The sequence below is a fragment of the Xyrauchen texanus genome, chromosome 20 (assembly GCF_025860055.1).
Source record: "Xyrauchen texanus isolate HMW12.3.18 chromosome 20, RBS_HiC_50CHRs, whole genome shotgun sequence".
NCBI classification, from domain to species: domain Eukaryota; kingdom Metazoa; phylum Chordata; class Actinopteri; order Cypriniformes; family Catostomidae; genus Xyrauchen; species Xyrauchen texanus.
The window spans coordinates 23425370-23443534 of NC_068295.1; the positions used below are offsets into that span (position 1 = coordinate 23425370).

The window sequence follows — 18165 nt, forward strand, 5'->3', positions numbered from 1 at the left end:
GTCAGGGCCACTGCCAGGGGCGCAGGAGTCGCCTACCAGCCGCTGAAACGCAACAGGGTTTAAGACCGCTGACCACGAGCTGGGAGGGGCTCACTGCCGACCGCCTGGAGTGAGAGAACCACTGCCAGGGACGAGGGAGACCCCTTCTGTTCCCCGAGAACGTGGCGGGGCGTTCCGTCCACCAGGGGCTGGCGGACTGCCTCGGATCCGCCCAGAGAGCGTGGCTGTCGTCCGATAGAGGGTGGAGGAGTGGCCGAGGAACAAGCTGCGGCATATCGGAGAACTGGCGAGAGGTTTTTTTTTCATCTCTCTCTCACTGTCGCTCTGCGTTGGCCTTTTCCCTCTTTTAAATTTTACAGTTTTTTGGGGGGTACTACAATGTTACAGGAAGTACCCCCCCCATTTTAATTATTTCTGTTTCCCTCCCCTTGTCCCCTCCCTCGTCCAGGTAGATGGGGATGACCTGCCGGCAGACAGCGCAGAAGGCGCGCCCTCCCCCAGGTAAGGGGGGGGGGGTGTACGTCAGGCCAGTGCTCCTCAGCCTGAGAGAACGAGGGAGGAATGTGGCAGGGCGGAGGGCGGGGCCGGGTCGTGATCCTACACACCTGGTCCCGTATTAGGCTAATTATGCCTCCGTGAGGGTTAAAGGCTGACTGCAGGGGATTGTGCAGGAGAGAGAGATCGTTAGTGGACATGTCCGTCGTGTGTGTTTGTGTCTTCTTTTAAGTTTATCATTAAACTATTATTTATATTGAAAAGCCGGTTCTCGCCTCCTCCTTTCCATTGATCCCTTTACAGACACTGTCAGAAATAAATAGAAAATCTCTGTTGTCTTTTGCCCTTGCTTCACTAATAATCTTCCAGAATTATCTCACATAGACAGTTAGACAAAAATCTAGAAGAAATTGATGTAAAATACAGTTCCCCGTCTGTCGCTCACTTCGACGTTGTGTCGGAGAAGCGACACTAGGGGTCTCTCTTGAGCACCGAATATACCTCTGATCTATGAAAAAAGGCCAATGAGAAGTTGGCAGACAGAATTTGCATGTCCCGCCCCCGGACATACGGGTATAAATTTTCTTCGGAGCCGATGGTCGAGTATGCAGCGAGCTGCGAGTCACACACCTGTTCCTCTACCTCTGAGCGATACTGCTTTTGGATCTACGGCACACAATACAGTCTTCTCTAGCACTCTTGATATTGTCGGCCAACCTTCGATTAAAAAAAATGAAAGAAAAAAATTATCACACTCATGCTCTCAAGAGAGCCGCTCGGAAAATGGAGCGAAGTGGAAGAATACAAAATTTGAGGGATTTCACGGTGCATGGAAGGATAGTGTTTGTAGCTACAGACAAGCTGCCAGGTCTGCTTATTTTATCAACCTCAGAAAATAGCCACAAAAATCCTAGGTGTTTATTCAGCACTGTGGCCAAATTGGTTAGGAATAAAGCATCGACTGAACCAGATAGTCAGTCACAGCACATACTTCATGAATTTCTTTCCTATAAAATTTAAATAAGCAGAAGTAAATTGGAACTTTGCAATCAACTGTCACAACACTCAAAACAGTGTCTCATAATTTTATGAGTGTCTCATAACATCAATCTTTCACGATCATAGGTCATGAAAAGCTAACAAAACTTATCCAAAAATCAAAAGCCACAACATTTATGTTAGATCCAAGACCAACTAACCCCTTAAAAGAGGAATTCCCAGTAATCTCAGAACCTCTTCTTAATATTAATAACTCCTTGCTATCTTTAGGACATGTCCCAAGAAACTTTAAAATGGCAGTTATCAAACTGCTTAATAAGAAGCCACAGCTTGACCCTAGAGAATTGGCTAATTACAGACCAATTTCAAATCTACCATTTATGTCAAAAGTCCTAGAAAATGTTGTGTCCTCACAACTATGTTAATTTCTACAGAGAAATGGAATATATGAAGAATTTCAGTCAGGTTTTAGGCCCCATCACAATACAGAGACTGCATCTGATCGCGGCTGCATTTCTTTTCTATTGCTTTTAGATCTTAGTGCTGTATTCGAGACTCCTTCGTTCTGCTCTATACTTTGTTGTGCATTTTGCTTTTTTTGGAGCGAGAACACTGTTCTGAACAGTTACTGGAAGAAATTATTTTAGCCAATAGTTACATGAATGCTACTCATACTCGAGAATAAAATAATGCTTCCCTCAAAGTCATCAGAATTTAATGCTTTTGTGTTGTTTTTGCAAAAAATTATCCTAGAAGATCATGCTCCCGGACCCCCTTAGATAAAAAGTTATATTTGGCAGATTTCGGTGCATATCCTCAGATGAAATCCTGTAGGCGCCCATGTTGGTAAGCACTAGCATGGTGTAACAATTCACACTCTAATACGATAATTTAAGCACATCACTCAATAAATGATTCCTGTGCTAAAATCTCCTTCATAAATCATCATATTTATTTTGTAATCTCACAACTCACCTTTGCGGTTTCAGGGAAGATGTGCGTGTGGGCACAGGCAGCTGTCTTCTGGAGCTCCCCATGTCTACTGCACTCTTTGAGCGAGGAACAGTCCGCACTTCACAATAAATGCAAATAACAGACAATATCATGCATGGTGAACTGAAACAAAGCTTTCCATTAAATAATAATAGTGTACTATGCATTCTCTCACAGGATAAATCACAAACACTTACCATCTTCACCTGCATATGATAGACTGTCATCTGAAAGTGACAAAACAAGACTTATCAGGTGCAATGCCAATAATAATAATAATAATAATAATAATAATGAGTGATTAAAGTAATACAGCTTATGTGGAGAAACCAAGAGCTGATTTTTATTTATTTATTTTACTTGCATGGGTAGTTGACTTGAAATACTTTTGGGACTCCATCTAAAACTATTTTATAATGCTTATGCATGCAGTTTTATCCACTCATATTAACTGAGAGACTACTATTAATATTTGTACTTAAATAATAAAAAAACTCAAAACTATATATCTAAAAATATATATATTATGGTGACCACATACAGGAACACATTCTCAACACATCCATTAAAATTTTGATGCTAATTTAAAACCAGTAAATCAAAAAAACATTATAAATCAACTACCCATTTACAATATGAGAAAGGCCCAAAATCTTTCATGTATAAAATATATATTTTCAGGTACTGTAGCTTGTAACCAGTTTTCTTATTGTGTTGCAATACTAAGTAGAGATTCAGTTTAGACTGTGCGCTAATGCAGCTTCTCCATGGGGTATTCCAAACATCTGATATATAGTAGGTGAAAATGACTGTGATAAGTGTGACATAAATAGAAGTCTTTATCAGCTAATTAGCAGCACCAGGAAAGACCAAATTTCATCTTCTGTCTAATCCAACCAGTAGATGGCACTAAGATCACAGAAATGTATTTCTCTGGCGCTAAACCATTTAGAACATATAGATTTGAATCAATGAATTTAGAATCCACAGAGCCCATTAGTTGTGTTGTGGCTGCTTTAATAATTCAGCAGAATGGCTCACAGAAGCCTAAAAGCTTTTAAAATGAATGTAATCAATCTCTAAGTTTTAAATACAAGGTAGTGTTGTCTTCTTAAAAATAACCCTATTACCACATATCACCTTGAGTGCTTTGATGACTCTTTAGAACACTCAATTTGTTGAAATTGTGTACACAAAAATCAGAATCTATTGAACACTGGAATTTGTGACAAAATGGAAACATGGTGTACTAGCATTCTTAAAACTTTAGTCGTATTACAAAGTGGACTAAGCCTGGTCAGTCTGGCATTCTTTCTAAAAAGACACACACACACACACACACACACACACACACACACACTCACACACACACACACACACACACACACACAGATTGATTTAAAAGAACTGACAGACTTTTTAAACAACTGAGAGACTTTGAGAAACTGAGTTCATTCATACAAGTGTTGGTCAGTGACAAGTGATCTTTGTTTGAGATTACACAAGTGTTCAGGTTTTCATTTATGTAGCATTAAAAGGATAGTTCACCCAAAAATGGAAAATCTCTCATCACTACAAACAAAGAATTTAGAAGGTGAAAGTGGAGAGAGATAATAAAAAGGCACAGACACAACGTCTCGTTCCCTCCATCAAGGAACGGAGGTTACATCCGTAACCTAGACGGTAGAATCAGTTCCTTCTGAGGAAGAAAAGCCACGACCGCAACGTTGCCATGGTCAGGTTCTCGCAGTGAGAACATGAGCCATCCACAAACGCTGCCTTGGTGTGAATGCTGCCCAGACACATGAGACAGCACCTGTGGCCGTCAGGTGTAGAGAGCCCTCTACCGCATCCAGGAACTACACAGGGGTGGAAGTGCATCTTTATGAAGACGCGTCCTGAAAAGGACGTTCAACGGCAGCCGTGTATATGCTCTTTTAGAGAAAATAACTCTTTTAGAGAAATAACTCTTTTACTGTGCTGTCGAAGCGCCCAGGGGCAAAACTGCACTTCCGTGCAGAGAAGGGAGAAAGCCGCTGATATGCGCCGTAGATCCAACAGCAATCGCACTCAGAGATGGGAGGAACAGTGTGTGACTCGCAAATCGCTGCATACACAACCAGTCGGCTCCGAAGAAAATTTCTGAATGACGCATTTCCCTCCCTTTATACCCGTATGTCCGGGGGCGGGACATGCAAATTCTGTCTGCCAATTTCTCATTGGCCTTTTCTCATAGATCAGAGACCTCTAGTGGGGGAACAGAAATTCACCACAAACAAAGAATTTAGAAGGTGAAAGTGGAGAGAGATAGTAAAAAGGATTTAAATATTGATCGGTTTCTAACCCACACCTATCATAATTCTATTTAACCACGGAGTATGAATTTCTTTTATGGTGCCTTTGTGTGCTTTTGTAGCTTCAAAATTTGATTACCCATGAAACATTCTTCTAAAAATATTCTTCTAAAAAGAAAGAAACACATACAAATCTGGGATAGCATTAGTGTGAGTAAATGATGAGAGAATTTTCATTTTTGGGTGAACTATCATTTAGGTTTTAGGTGTACACCTATCAATACTGTTTAGTACATTATTAGTGTTCAACATATCAAGTCATAACAAGTCAGCAAATATGCAGTAGGGTCCAAAAGTCTGAGACCACTTGTGAAAATCTATTTTTATTCGTGTCAAATTGAACAAAATAAGTATACTTTGAACATAGCTCTTTGAGTGAAAGGTTCAGTTTAAACATTATTGGAGCATTTTGTGTGCTTGAATGTAAGCAGGAAAGGAAAGGAAACTTTTGGATCCCACTGTATACAGTGCCTTATACCTAATGTTGTCAAACTGACAGTTATCATCAGAAGTTGCAGGGAGGAATTCTCTTAAAGATAAGATTATAACATTGACTGAGGTACCTCTGGTTCTTACAGGCCTGTCATTGCTCTCAGGGAATATGTAGGTGGGACGATATGGATTTTCTTCGATTGTTTCTGAGTAAGGTGATTGAAAGACAAAACACACACTGACAAAAATGAACACACACACAGATACATGACAAAGATGCAACCTAAACACATTCAGACTCAATACCCACACAAAGGTGATACACAAAAGTGTTAATTGCATGTGATTCCCAAGGAATCGCTTTACCTGGGACTTTGTGTATCTGTTTAAACATGTTTCTGTACCAGTCCTTTGATATCTCTGTGTTCTACAAGAGAAAAATGTTCAAAAATTACACAAGCTTTTTTTATATAACACTCTGTTGAAATTGAGACATTTGGATTCTTAAAGCTGGACTGTATAATTTCTGCGCAGCTAGTCACCAAACAGAATTGCAAAAATATTGTTTGTTTACAGTCAAGTTTCTCTAACCCTCCCCCCATCTTCCGTTGGTCAGATCCTGCCCCAAACTTGTGCCATTGTTTGAGCTGTTGCTGTGTCTGGCTTTGTTTGAATGCTCAGACAAACAGAACAATGTTTTGATAAACGCCACAGTGCTTTTTGATGGAATAAAACTGTGAATGTCTTAGTTATAATGGTCTCTGCATTTAGCTGTGATAAGAGAAAGAATGCACACTTCAAATTTAATACATGCAGTCAAACTTTTGCAGGTTTTTCATGGAGACTAAAAGTGGGTGTGTCTTACGCGCACTGGGACTCTGGGTGCTGAATGTTCAGACAATATTGGTGTCTTGCTTTCCATGTCTGCTGAAGTCTCAGGGGAATTTCTGTTGTGGCTGATGGCTGGGCTCTGATTAGAGACGCTGCCCTGGTCTGCAACAGCTTCTGAAAAACACAACCACAAATTCGGGTTACAAACAACCAGAACCAAGTTGAAATACACATTGATCAGGAGCTTCCACATGAAAGTCATCTAGGAATCGTTGACAATGCCTTCAAAAGGAGAGTTTGAATAACGAAATGATTCAATGTTTGAATGAATAATGGAAGTTATGGTTACAGTATTCGGATGAGGACGTTACCCTATTTAGATGAGGAGATTAGGTTAATTTGTTTCAATTCCGTACTTTTTGATTTTAATCCTGTACGAATCAAACAAGTCTGTAGGTGCGTCCGAAACCACACACTTCTGCTCTATACTATTTCATTTTGAAGTGTAGTAGTGCGAGTAGTATGTTAACACTAAAAATGCAACAAAAAGATATGTACTATGAGTAACCGGATGATAAACTTCTTCGACCCTCAAAATGGAGTGTGGAATGTTGAACACTTTTAGCACTCAGCGCTTGCGGCTTGCTGTACGTAGCGGAAGGGGCTGAGTTACCTAGCTGCGTTGCTGGTCTGACAAAACAGTTATAATTAACGGAAAATGTAGCAACTAGTGAAACTTGTGAAGACAGCTCCTCTCAAATGTGAGTTGAATGATTTAACATCACTCCACACCGTGTGAATATGTACGTTGTTTGAGATATGAGTGCTGAACTGAGGTTGGCTAATGTGCTAAAGCTAGCGGCAAGACATCGCATGCGTTTGAAATGTCACTTCCGTCAGTTGTTAAACGGTAAATGCTTCAGTTTAGTTAAAAAGCTCTAAATGTTAAATTTGGGATGTAGCTACATTTTGAAAATTCATACACTTCATGTCTGAGTGCATAGAGTATATTGTAAATGCATATTGTATAGTGCGTAATTTGGGACAAAGTGTGAACTTATCTGGAAAATTACCTACTGTTTTTTATTTATTTGTTTGTTTTTTGTTTATTATTTAGCTAACTCATCTAATCCTATGTCCGTAAATGTATGAGATTGCAGAGATTTTTTTTTTCTCAAAAGTTTGGAATAGTGTACTGGTTTTGCTCTTAAGGATTTTGGCCTTTGTTGAATACCATGACAATTAAAGCTACATTTGTCGCTGCACTGCCTGGTGCACCATAATTATGGATTCAGACTTTCTTGGTAAAATTAAAGTTGGTACTGGCATCCCATCCAAAAAAACTAAAAGTGAATTGAATCAATAAGGAGATAATATTAATAATATTAATAGTTATATTATGCAATTGTTAAATAAGAATGGCTATAGCTGTCTCAGATATGTACCTCACCTTTTTTTTTTCTTTCATTTATATAAGTACAACATTTTATATATTGTATAATGCCCACATCCAGACAAATCCACCTTAGTTATTACTACAGAGATCCCAATCAGTGATCCTGTCCGCATCAGTATATGAGATCACAGACAATGTATGTTAAAACAAATGTAATTTAGAAACAAAAATCCTATCCAAATAGGGCTTAAGATGGTATTTGGACCACTCCATCCAGTTTCCTTTCTACTGTATATCATGAAAGCATTTTGCATTTCAATCCACTTAATACTTTATTGTCAATACCACCTTAAGTATTGAGAGGCTATAGTATTTACCTCTGTTGTGCTGCAGCAGGACGATTGTTGGATTCACACTGCTGGTGGGGGGGAAAGAAGAGGATACTTTGGCTGATGTGGTAATAGGATTCAGTGGATCAAGGCAGGATGTGAGCTGAGACTCACTCTCATTTACAGGTGAGTCCACCTGGGGAGGATACACAAAAGCACAGAGCCTTTTGTCACATTTTGGTTGTGCGATACAAACTACTTTGAATTTCCCAGGATTCCTTTTGCATGAAATTTGCTTCACTTATCTTCTCTTTCAAGCACATTATTGTTACAAACTTTCCCTTAAAATGCTGCGGAAAACCGTGCTAACAAGATAAATAGTATTGCACTTTATTTGTTTATTTCTAACTGTGTATTCTGTCTTCAGGCGGTCATCTACGCTATTACAGAATATGATGTAAATCAGAGCTTGAAATGCCATCAAGCTAATGAAACATTGATCCCAATTCAGTGATGGCAGACATTTAATGTCTGGAAAACAAATTATAGCCTCTGTTTGAATTGAAGTGTGAGGAGTTGGTCCATCAATTAGTTAGGAATTTGTGTTGAAAATTTTACATATTATACTTCAGAGATATGGTTTGCAAGACTAAATGTTGTTGTCTCAAATCCAGAGAGATCTGGAACTCTCTCATTCATTTCACACTGATATAAACCTTTGTATTAAAATCTTATAAGAAAGCTGAGATTTTGACAGGGTGACTCACCTTTGTTAATGTCTCATTGACTTGTGTTGAATTTAAATAATCTTCGGTGTTGTTTACACTTGTCTTATCCAGACTTGCTTCTGTGGCAGCTCCATTGACCGCACCAAGCCAAACACCTGTAAGGAATCCCAAACAGTTTGGATTCTAAACAGATCTGTAAAGGATCTGTAAATCTCCAAGGAACCTCTTAAAACCTTAAAAAGACATAAACATGAAATAGAGCTGCCAGCACTTGGCAGTGAACCTGTTTGTTTTCAATGCTAACAGCAATTTATGCCACAACAGATTGCTTAATCCTCCATTATCCAAAGAATCACCAGCCAGACTCTGTCAGAACTGAAACCAGCAGAAATTCTTCATCCACAGAGATGGTAATTTATTACTGGGAAAAAAAGATTCTCTGAACTTTGTCATGAGAACAAGGAGACCATTGAACCCAATGTGAGAAGTGTTTGTTTCAATGGTCTTTTTATTAAGGCACAACAACAATTAAGGCATCTCTCCCAAGTGTTGGCGTTTAGCCAGGATAGTTTTGACATGTAGATGGTGAAAAAGTCCATGCTGAAGGCCCCCATTTTCAGAACTCAAAGTGGGTGCAAGGACAAAAGACTTGATTATTCCCTACAAAGATGAGTGCTCACTGTAATTTATTTGGGAAATGAAGTTGACTATCAGACAATGCTGTGTATTTTTTACATCAAAAAACCTGTCCAAATTTAGATTTAATGCCTGATTTAGCAACTTGCCAAACCTGTTCCATTGATTGTCAAAATAATATCAATATCACACCTTCAGAAATGTAAGTCTTGTCATTAAGAATAAATAGGAAACTCAAGAAAGCACTGTTCCTGTAAACCAAGTTCTTTATAGTTAATGAAAAACAAACAAAGAGTTTGACAACAGCACTTTTTAGTAATGATATCTGCAGCTACAAGCATAATTGCCATAATTACCATGCACAACAAGTAGTCTTCCACTGCTTTAGGCAATATTTTCTGAGCACTTATTGATGAACAGCTTGCATTCTCCATTTTCAACTCACTTTTGGCAGAGTTCATGGACAGCTTTAGGATTGTGTCATCCTCATCATCGATATGCACTAGTGTGGCTCTCAAAGTGACAGCACCCTTTCCTTTGCAAACACGGGTCGGGTCCAGCTCTGCATGCAGATATAGAAAAACATAGAGTTGCAAAGATATTTTGTCATAAAAATTATGTAACTTTTTCAAAAGCATTCTTAAAGGTATAGTTCACCCAAAAATGAAAATTCTGTCATAATTTACTCACCCTCATGTTGTTCCAAACCCTTGTGACTTTCTTTCTTCTGTGAAACCAAATTGGAGATGTTAGGCTGAATGTTAGGGACTGATTTGCCATTCACTTTCACTGTTTATTTTTTCCATTCAATGAAAGTGAATGGTGACTGAGGCTGTCATTCTTCCTAAAATATTCTTTGGGGTTCCACTGAAAATGTCATACAGGTTTGCAACATGAGAATCAGTAAGCGATGATGGAATTTTAGTTTTTGGGTAACTCTTCCTATATCAACTTCAACCTGCTCTTACCAGTAGGCATGAGATCAGGGGAAGTCTTCATGGCTCTCAAAGGTGTTACTCGTACAGAAGATACAGTGCGTCGACAGGCTGAATGGGCTTCAAGAAAAATACAATGACGAGCATGTTAGTAAATAGTGGAGAATAGTAAAATGAGCTGTCTAATGGACTAAATATGCTTATTGAGTTATTGGTAGACTTTATCTAGAATATTATATTATTCAGGGAAGACACCATATTTAATTTTATGTGAATGAATGTGAGGCCATGAGGGGTGAACATATAGTCCGCTTAAAAGTTTGTATTATCTTCCAGTCCTACATCACACTTTAATTTTCAAACACTATATTTTCCAGAGTTTTGTTATCCATGTAAAATTGTTTGTAATTATGTATTTTCAATGTTTTGCTGGCTGATTGATTAACAATTTAACAATACAACCCATTGAACAAACTGTATATCTTTCCCTAACAGACTTGTTTTCATTTTTGTAATATTAAACAAGGTGTCTACTCAGACTGAAGTCCATAATGATAAATGATAATGATGCAATAACAGTGTTCTCTGCTGGCTGGCAAATATATTGAGGAAAGATTGATGAACGGAAGGAAATAGGGGACCTGGCAGTGAGAATACTGATTCAACAATGACTCAAGCCAGAGAGGAAGACAGAGGGAGTCTATTTCTAATTGCTTACTCATGAGCCTCCCTGTATCAAGGCATTGGACAGCTATTATTCTTTGCTACAGTCATTTATGTATTACTGCAGTGTTTTTATATAGGCCTGAACAATAACATACAGTACAATATATACTGTACACTAGTGGACAAAAGTTTGGAATAATGTACTGGTTTTGCTCTTATGGAAAGAAATTGGTAGTTTTATTCACCAAAGTGGCATTCAGTTGATCACAATGTATAGTCAGGACAATAATAACGTGACAAATTACTATTACAATTTGAAAAAAAATATTCAGAACTTCTTAAACTTCTTCTAAGAGTTCTCATCAAAAAAGCATCCACATCCAGCAATGACAGCTTTGCAGATCTTTGGCATTCTAGCTGTCAGTTTGTCCCAATACTCAGGTGACATTTCACCCCACACTTCCTGTAACAGTTGCCATATAAGTGGCTGTCTTTTCGGGCACTTCTCACGCACCTTACAGTCTAGCTGATCCCACTAAAGCTCAATGGGTTTAAGATCCATAACACTCTTTTCCAATTATCTGTTGTCCAATGTCTGTGTTTCTTTGCCAACTTTAACCTTTTGTTTTTGTTTTTCTGTTTCAAAAGTGGCTTTTTCTTTGCAATTCTTCCTATAAGGCCTGCACCCCTGAGTCTTCTCTTTACTGTTGTACATGAAACTGGTGTTGAGTGGGTAGAATTCAATGAAGCTGTCAGCTGAGGACATGTGAGGCATCTATTTCTCAAACTAGAGACTCTGATGTACTTATCCTCTTGTTTAGTTGTACATCTGGCCTTCCACATCTCTTCTGTCCTTGTTAGAACCAGTTGTCCTTTGTCTTTGAAGACTGTAGTGCACACCTTTGTATAAAATCTTCAATTTTTTGCAATTTCAAGCATTGCCTTCATTCCTCAAAACAATGACTGACTGATGAGTTTCTAGAGAAAGATGTTTTTGACCTAAAATTAACCTTAATATATGCCAGTCTATTACATACATATAAATAAGTATGTATATATATATATATATATATATATATATATACACACACAAACACTAAATGGCCAAAAGTATGTGGACACCCCGTTCTAATTAACAAATTTCTTTACTACATTAAATCCAGTAAAGAAAAATCTTAATGTTTCTTTATGTAATGGCTTGGGCTTTGTGTGCAACAGATTGGGATAGCCCTTTTCTGATCCAGCATGATAATGCTCCTTGTGAACAAAGTGAGGTCCATAAAGAAATGGTGTACTGTGTCTGGCATGGAATAAATTTACTGGCCTGCACAAAGCCCAGACCCCACTGACCCCACTGATCACTTTTGGGGTGTAATGGTTCAGCAACTCTACGTCAGGCCCCATCGACCAACATCAGTTCCTGACCTCACTGATAGCTTTGTGTCTGAATGAGAGCAAATCCCTGCAGCCGTGTTACTACATACAGTATAGTGGAAAGCCTCCTCAAAAGAGTGGAAGCTGTTATTACTTCAAAGGGGGGAATTAATGCCTAAGGTTTTGAAATCAAATGTTCGTCAAGCACATATGGTGTCCACAAATAGTGATATATAGTGTATATTGTGCCGCCAAAACAGCTCTGATCCATCAAGGTATGGGCTCCACAAGACCTCTGTGGTATCTGGCACCAAGACATTAGCAGCAAATCCTTTAAGTCCTGTAAGTTGTGAGGTGGGGCCTCCATGGAATGGCCTTGTTGGTCCAGCACATCCCATAGATGCACAATCGGATTGAGATCTGGGGAATTTGGAAACCAAATCAACACCTTGAACTCTTTGTTATGTTCCTCAAACAATTCCTGAACAATTTTTGCAGTGTGGCAGATTGCATTATCCAGCTGAAAGAGGCCACAGTCATCAGGGAATACTGTTGCCATAAAGGAGTGTACGTGGTCTGCAATAATCTTTAGGTAGGTGGTACGTGTCAAAGTAACATCCACATGTATGCCAGGACCCAGCAGAACATTGCCCAGAGCATCACACTGCCTCCGCTGGCCTGCCTTCTTCCCATAGTGCTGCCATCTCTTCCCCAGGTAAATGACGCACCCGACCGTCCACATGATCTTCTACCACTGTTCTATGGTCCGGTTCTGACGCTCACGTGCCCACTGTAGGTGCTTTCAGCGGAGGACATAGGTCAGCATGGGCACTTTTTGCGCTTTGCGGTTATGCAGCCCTATACGCAGCAAGCTGCGATGCATTGTGTGTCCTGACACCTTTCTATCATGGCCAGCATTACGTTTTTCAGCATTTGTGATACAATAGCTTTTCCATGGGATCAGACCAGACAGCATCAATAAGCCTTGGGCGCCCATGACCCTGTTAGCAGTTGTCTTTCCTTGGACCACTTTTGGTAGGTACCCACTGCATACCGGGAACACCCAACAAGACCTTCCATATCAGAAGCTAATTGGCTAATTGTCTAAAGGCTTTACATAATTTTCTGGAATTTTCCAAGCTGCTTAAAGGCACAGTATACTTCTGACCCACTTGAATTATGGTATAGTTAATTAAAAGTGATACAATCTGTCTGTAAACAATTGATGAAAATTACTTGTGACATACACAAAGGAGATGTCCTAAAAGACTTGCCAAAACTATAGTTTGCTAATATGAAATCTGTGGAATGGATAAACAATGAGTTTTTATGACTTCAACCTAAGGGTATGTAAACTTCTGACTTCTGATATACACTGTATATATATATAAACACATTTACTAAAATATGTGATTCTGTATGGAGTGTTAACAATAAACCCATTCTAAACAGGCATGCAAAAACAATTTATGGTGTCTGTTAAAGGTGTTTTGTTGTCTTTCTTTGTTTCAATTGTTATGTTATGTTATGTTATGTTATGTTATGTTATGTTATGTTATGTTATGTTATGTTATGTTTCCCGTCTGTTGCTCACTTCGACGTTGTGTTGATGAAGCGACACTAGGGGTCTCTCTTGAGCGCCGAATATACCTCTGATCTATGAAAAAGGCCAATGAGAAGTTGGCAGACAGAATTTGCATGTCCTGCCCCCGGACATACGGGTATAAAGGTGGGGAAATGCGTCTGTTTCATTCAGGAATTTTCTTCGGAGCCAATGATCGTGTATACAGCAAGCTGCAAGTCTCACACACCAGTTCCTCTACCTCTGAGCGATAGTGCTGTTGGATCTACAGCACACTTCAGCGGCTTTCTCCTTCTCAGTTTGCCCATGGGCGCTTCGACAGCGCAAAACCTAAAAGAGTGTTTTGTTAAAAGAGTGATTTTCTCTAAAAGAGTATTTTCCTCTAAAAGAGCAATACACAGCGCCATTGAACATCCTTTTCAGGACACGTCTTCATAAAGATGCCTTTCCAATGGGCTGCGATCACACCGAGGCAGCGTTTGTGGATGGTTCATGTTCTCACCGCGAGAACATGATCATGGCAATGTTGCGGTTACGGCATTCCTTCAACCGAAGGAACGCCACTCCAGCCACCCCCCGCATTGCTCCTTGTTCCCACGGGATTGAGGATGACGCGGCCGGCGATGGAGGCGATCTGGGGATGGCAGCTGGCTCGGTTTCGCCTGGTACGCCCACGCGAACCACCCACCCCCTGGCACGCTCGTTGACTCCCGTCCGGGCTCGAGGCAACAGCGGCTCGCCTCACAGCCAGCCTGCCTATCCTCTGGAGCCCCCTGAGCTTGATGGGCTTGCCGCTGCATTGGAGAGCGGTCCGGCATCTGACGCGGATGACTCGTCTGGGCTGCCGCCTTCGGGCCAGCACGCCCAGGCTGAGGCCGATACCCAGATGTCCGACATGCTTGCCCAGGCCGCCACCAGCGTGGGGCTGGACTGGAACACTCCATCCTCCACACAGACCTCTAGGATTAGTTCCTAGAGGTCTGCGTGCCGCTCACAGCCACCCCCTTCCCGGAGGTGCATGATGAGCTGAAGACTGTATGGAGAGCACACTTCTCCACCCGTCACAAAGCCCCTCGCTCATCCGCTATCACTACACTCGATGGTGGAGCAGCCCACAGGTACACACTGATTCCCCAGGTAGATAGGGCGGTTGCGATCCACCTATGCCCCAAGAATGCCACCACCTGGCAGGGTCGCCCTGTGCTCCCCTCCAAGGCCTGTAGGACGACGTAGTCATTGGCCGCCAAAGCCTACAGCACCACCGGACAGGATGCTTCCGCCCTGCATGCCATGGCCCTCCTGCAAATCCACCAGGCCAAGGCACTCAAAGATCTGCATGAGGGTAGTCCTGATCCCGACGTGCTGCATGAAGCGCAGTCACTCGGGCATGCGATGGACACACTTGTGGTTCAGGAATGTCATCTGTGGCTAAACTTGGTCAAGATGCACGAGACGGACAAGACACGCTTTCTCACACACCCCAGTCTCCCAGTTCGGCCACTTTGCCCAGCAGTTCTCCGTGGTGAAAAAGCAGACGGAGGCCATCTCACACATCCTGCCCTGCCGCAGACCTGTCGCCATGGGGCAAGCCCCGTCTACTCGCCAAGGGTGTCCTCCTGTGGCTAAAAAACATGCAGCTCCGCCTCAACCCGAGCCCCCCACCTCGAGCGCCCCGCAGGAAGCGCATGCCCCCATCTCAAGGACCCCCTCGAGGACCCGAAAGGCTCCCAGGCACTCCTTAGACGGTCGACCCTGAGACCCAGACGTTCGCTCCGAAGCTTGTAAGTAGACCACTCCATCCCCCGGTGGAGGGCCGCACCCCGAGATGAGCATGGCTCCGCGGCACGCACCGTGTGTCGACCACCAATGCCTGCCGCCAGACATTCAAACCCTGGACAGACCTCTGCTCTTCAAACCCTGGACAGACGCACTATCATGACAATGCTTTCCCAGCGGAGAGTGGAGGCTTCACCCCCAGTCGATCCAGCTGATTTGGGAACAGTTCGGCAAGGCCCAGGTAGACCTCTTTGCCTCCTGAGAAACCTCCCACTGCCCTCTCTGTATGCCCGAACAGAGGCTCCCATCGGGGCAGACGCACTGGCAAGTACGCATTTCCCCCAGTGAGCCTTCTTGCACAGGTGCTGTGCAAGGTCAGGGAGGACGAGGAACAAGTCACCCTATTGGCTCCCTATTGGCCCACCCGGGCCTGGTTCTCGGACCTCGTACTCCTCGTGACAGCCCCTCCCTGGCGAATTCCCCTGAGGAAAGACCTTCTTTCTCAGGGACATGGCACACTCTGGCATCCACACCCAGACCTTTGGAACCTCCATGTCTGGCCCCTGGACGGGACGCGGAAGATCTAGCTGGTCTACCACCTACCATTGTAGACACGATCAACCAAGCCAGAGCCCCTTCTACCAGGCATCTTTATGCCTTGAAGTGGCGCTTGTTCACAAATCGGTGTTCTTCCCGGGCCGAAGACCCGCAGAGGTGCGCAGTTAGGTCAGTGCTCTTATTTCTGCAAGAGAGGTTGGAGGGCAGGCTGTCCCCTTCCACCCTAAAGGTGTACGTCGCTGCTATCGCGGCCCACCACGACGCAGTTTACGGCAAGTCTATGGGTAAGCACGACTTAATTATCAGGTTCCTAAGAGGCACCCGGAGTTTAAATCCCTCCCGGCCAAGCCTGTTCCCTTCCTGGGATCTCTCATTGGTCCTCTCGGGCCTCCAAAGACCTCCCTTTGAGCCGCTAGAATCAGTCGGACTCAGAGCCCTCTCTCTTAAGACTGCCCTGCTGATCGCGCTCGCCTCCATCAAGAGGGTCGGGGACCTGCAAGCGTTCTCTGTTAGTGAGTTCGGTCCGGCAGACATGTGATCCTAAGACCGTGACCGGGCTACGTGCCCAAGGTTCCTACCACGCCCTTTAGAGACCAGGTTGTGAACATGCAAGCGCTGCCCCGGGAGGAGGCAGACCCAGCCCCTTCGTTGCTGTGTCCGGTACGTGCTTTGCGTAACTATTTGGACCGCATGCAGAGCTTTAGATGTTCTGAGCAGCTCTTTGTCTGCTTTGGCGGACAGCGGAATGGGAACGCTGTCTCCAAACAGAGGCTTTCCCACTGAGTTGTGGATGCCATTTCATTGGCCTACCACACCCAGGACGTGCCCCCCTTTGTGGGTCCGAGCCCACTCAACAAGGAGTGTTGTGTCCTCTTGGGGACTGGCCAGGGGCACTTCCCTAGCAGACATATGTAGAGCAGAGGGTTGGGCAACACCTAATGCCTTTGCAAGATTCTACAATCTCCGGGTTGAGTCAGTTTCATCCCGTGTTTTCTCAGGTCCGAGCCGGTAGAACTCGCTGACAGACTGACCAGGTGGATCGCTTCAATTCTAACATGCTGACAGACTGACCGGGTGGATCGCTTGCGCCTAGCGCCCTTTCCCTCGCCTGAGGTAAAATTGTGCGGCTTTTCTCCCAGGAGATCCCACTCCTCGGATCCCTGGATGATTCCTCCCTAGCCCTTGTGGGTCCGTAGTTCAGCGGAGGAACTCGCCGACCCAATCCACTGGGGGTACTTAATCTACCCTGTATTGGAATAGGTGCTCCACAATGCAGGACTCCTATGTGGACTCCCCCTGTGTGTATTGTCCGCGGTACTGTCCCCTTACGAGTGGACCCGCGTCTCCCTTAGGCAGTCCCAGTCGCTCCGGTCACTGTGTTTAGCAACTCCCCCTCCTAGTGAGGCTGGATCTACCACTGCGACATTTCCAAATGCCGCCTAAAAACCCATGTTATGTATTCGCCACTCTTACCTCCCCTTCAGGGCAGGTGTGGCCAATGGTCTTTTCCCCCTGAAAGAATAGGAAACTGGGTAAGACCCCCTTCCCTCGATGCGTGTAAGGGCCGAGGACGTTTATTGCTCTATGCGGAGAAACATAGAGAGAAAAGAGGCCCAGCCAGGCTCGGCCCATTCCCGGGTTGGTGAGCATCGCCTTGTTCCCCTGTTTAGGGTAACCAGAAGGATTCCGACGACTGTTTTGGGGCATTGGGGAAGGGTACGTGCAGTCTGAAACAGCTGGTCTCCTGTGCACGTCAAGTACCTGCCCGCTCCTGTGTCAGCAGTACACATACACGGCTCATCGCATGGCGTGATTTAAATTGGACCCCTCGTGTTGCTTCTTCGACACAACGTCAAAGTGAGCGACAGACTGGGAACATCTAGGTTACGTATGTAACCTCCGTTCCCTGATGGAGAGAACAAGACATTGTGTCCTCTAGGCCACGTCGAGCCACTGTAGTTTCCGGACCATTTCCGGCTCCTCAGAAAAATCCTGAATGAACTCGACATATTTCCTCACCTTTATAACCGTATGTCCGGGGGCGGGGTATGCAAATACTGTCTGCCAACTTCTCATTGGCC

At 43.2% G+C, this 18165-nt stretch overlaps 1 protein-coding gene across 3 annotated transcripts in view; it reads right to left on the minus strand.

Moving 5' to 3' along the window:
• LOC127660410 (sorbin and SH3 domain-containing protein 1) overlaps positions 1-18165 on the minus strand; it is a 76424-nt gene that overhangs the window by 32510 nt on the left and 25749 nt on the right. For all 3 annotated transcript variants that reach the window (XM_052150611.1, XM_052150612.1, XM_052150613.1), the window contains exons 3-11: positions 10162-10248; positions 9639-9755; positions 8597-8712; positions 7878-8025; positions 6139-6278; positions 5640-5700; positions 5405-5479; positions 2685-2714; positions 2470-2566 (exon numbers count right to left, since the gene is read on the minus strand). In XM_052150611.1, the coding sequence (XP_052006571.1) occupies positions 2470-2566; positions 2685-2714; positions 5405-5479; positions 5640-5700; positions 6139-6278; positions 7878-8025; positions 8597-8712; positions 9639-9755; positions 10162-10192 (815 nt within the window). In that variant the 5' untranslated portion in view covers positions 10193-10248. The remainder of the gene's footprint in view (positions 1-2469; positions 2567-2684; positions 2715-5404; positions 5480-5639; positions 5701-6138; positions 6279-7877; positions 8026-8596; positions 8713-9638; positions 9756-10161; positions 10249-18165) is intronic.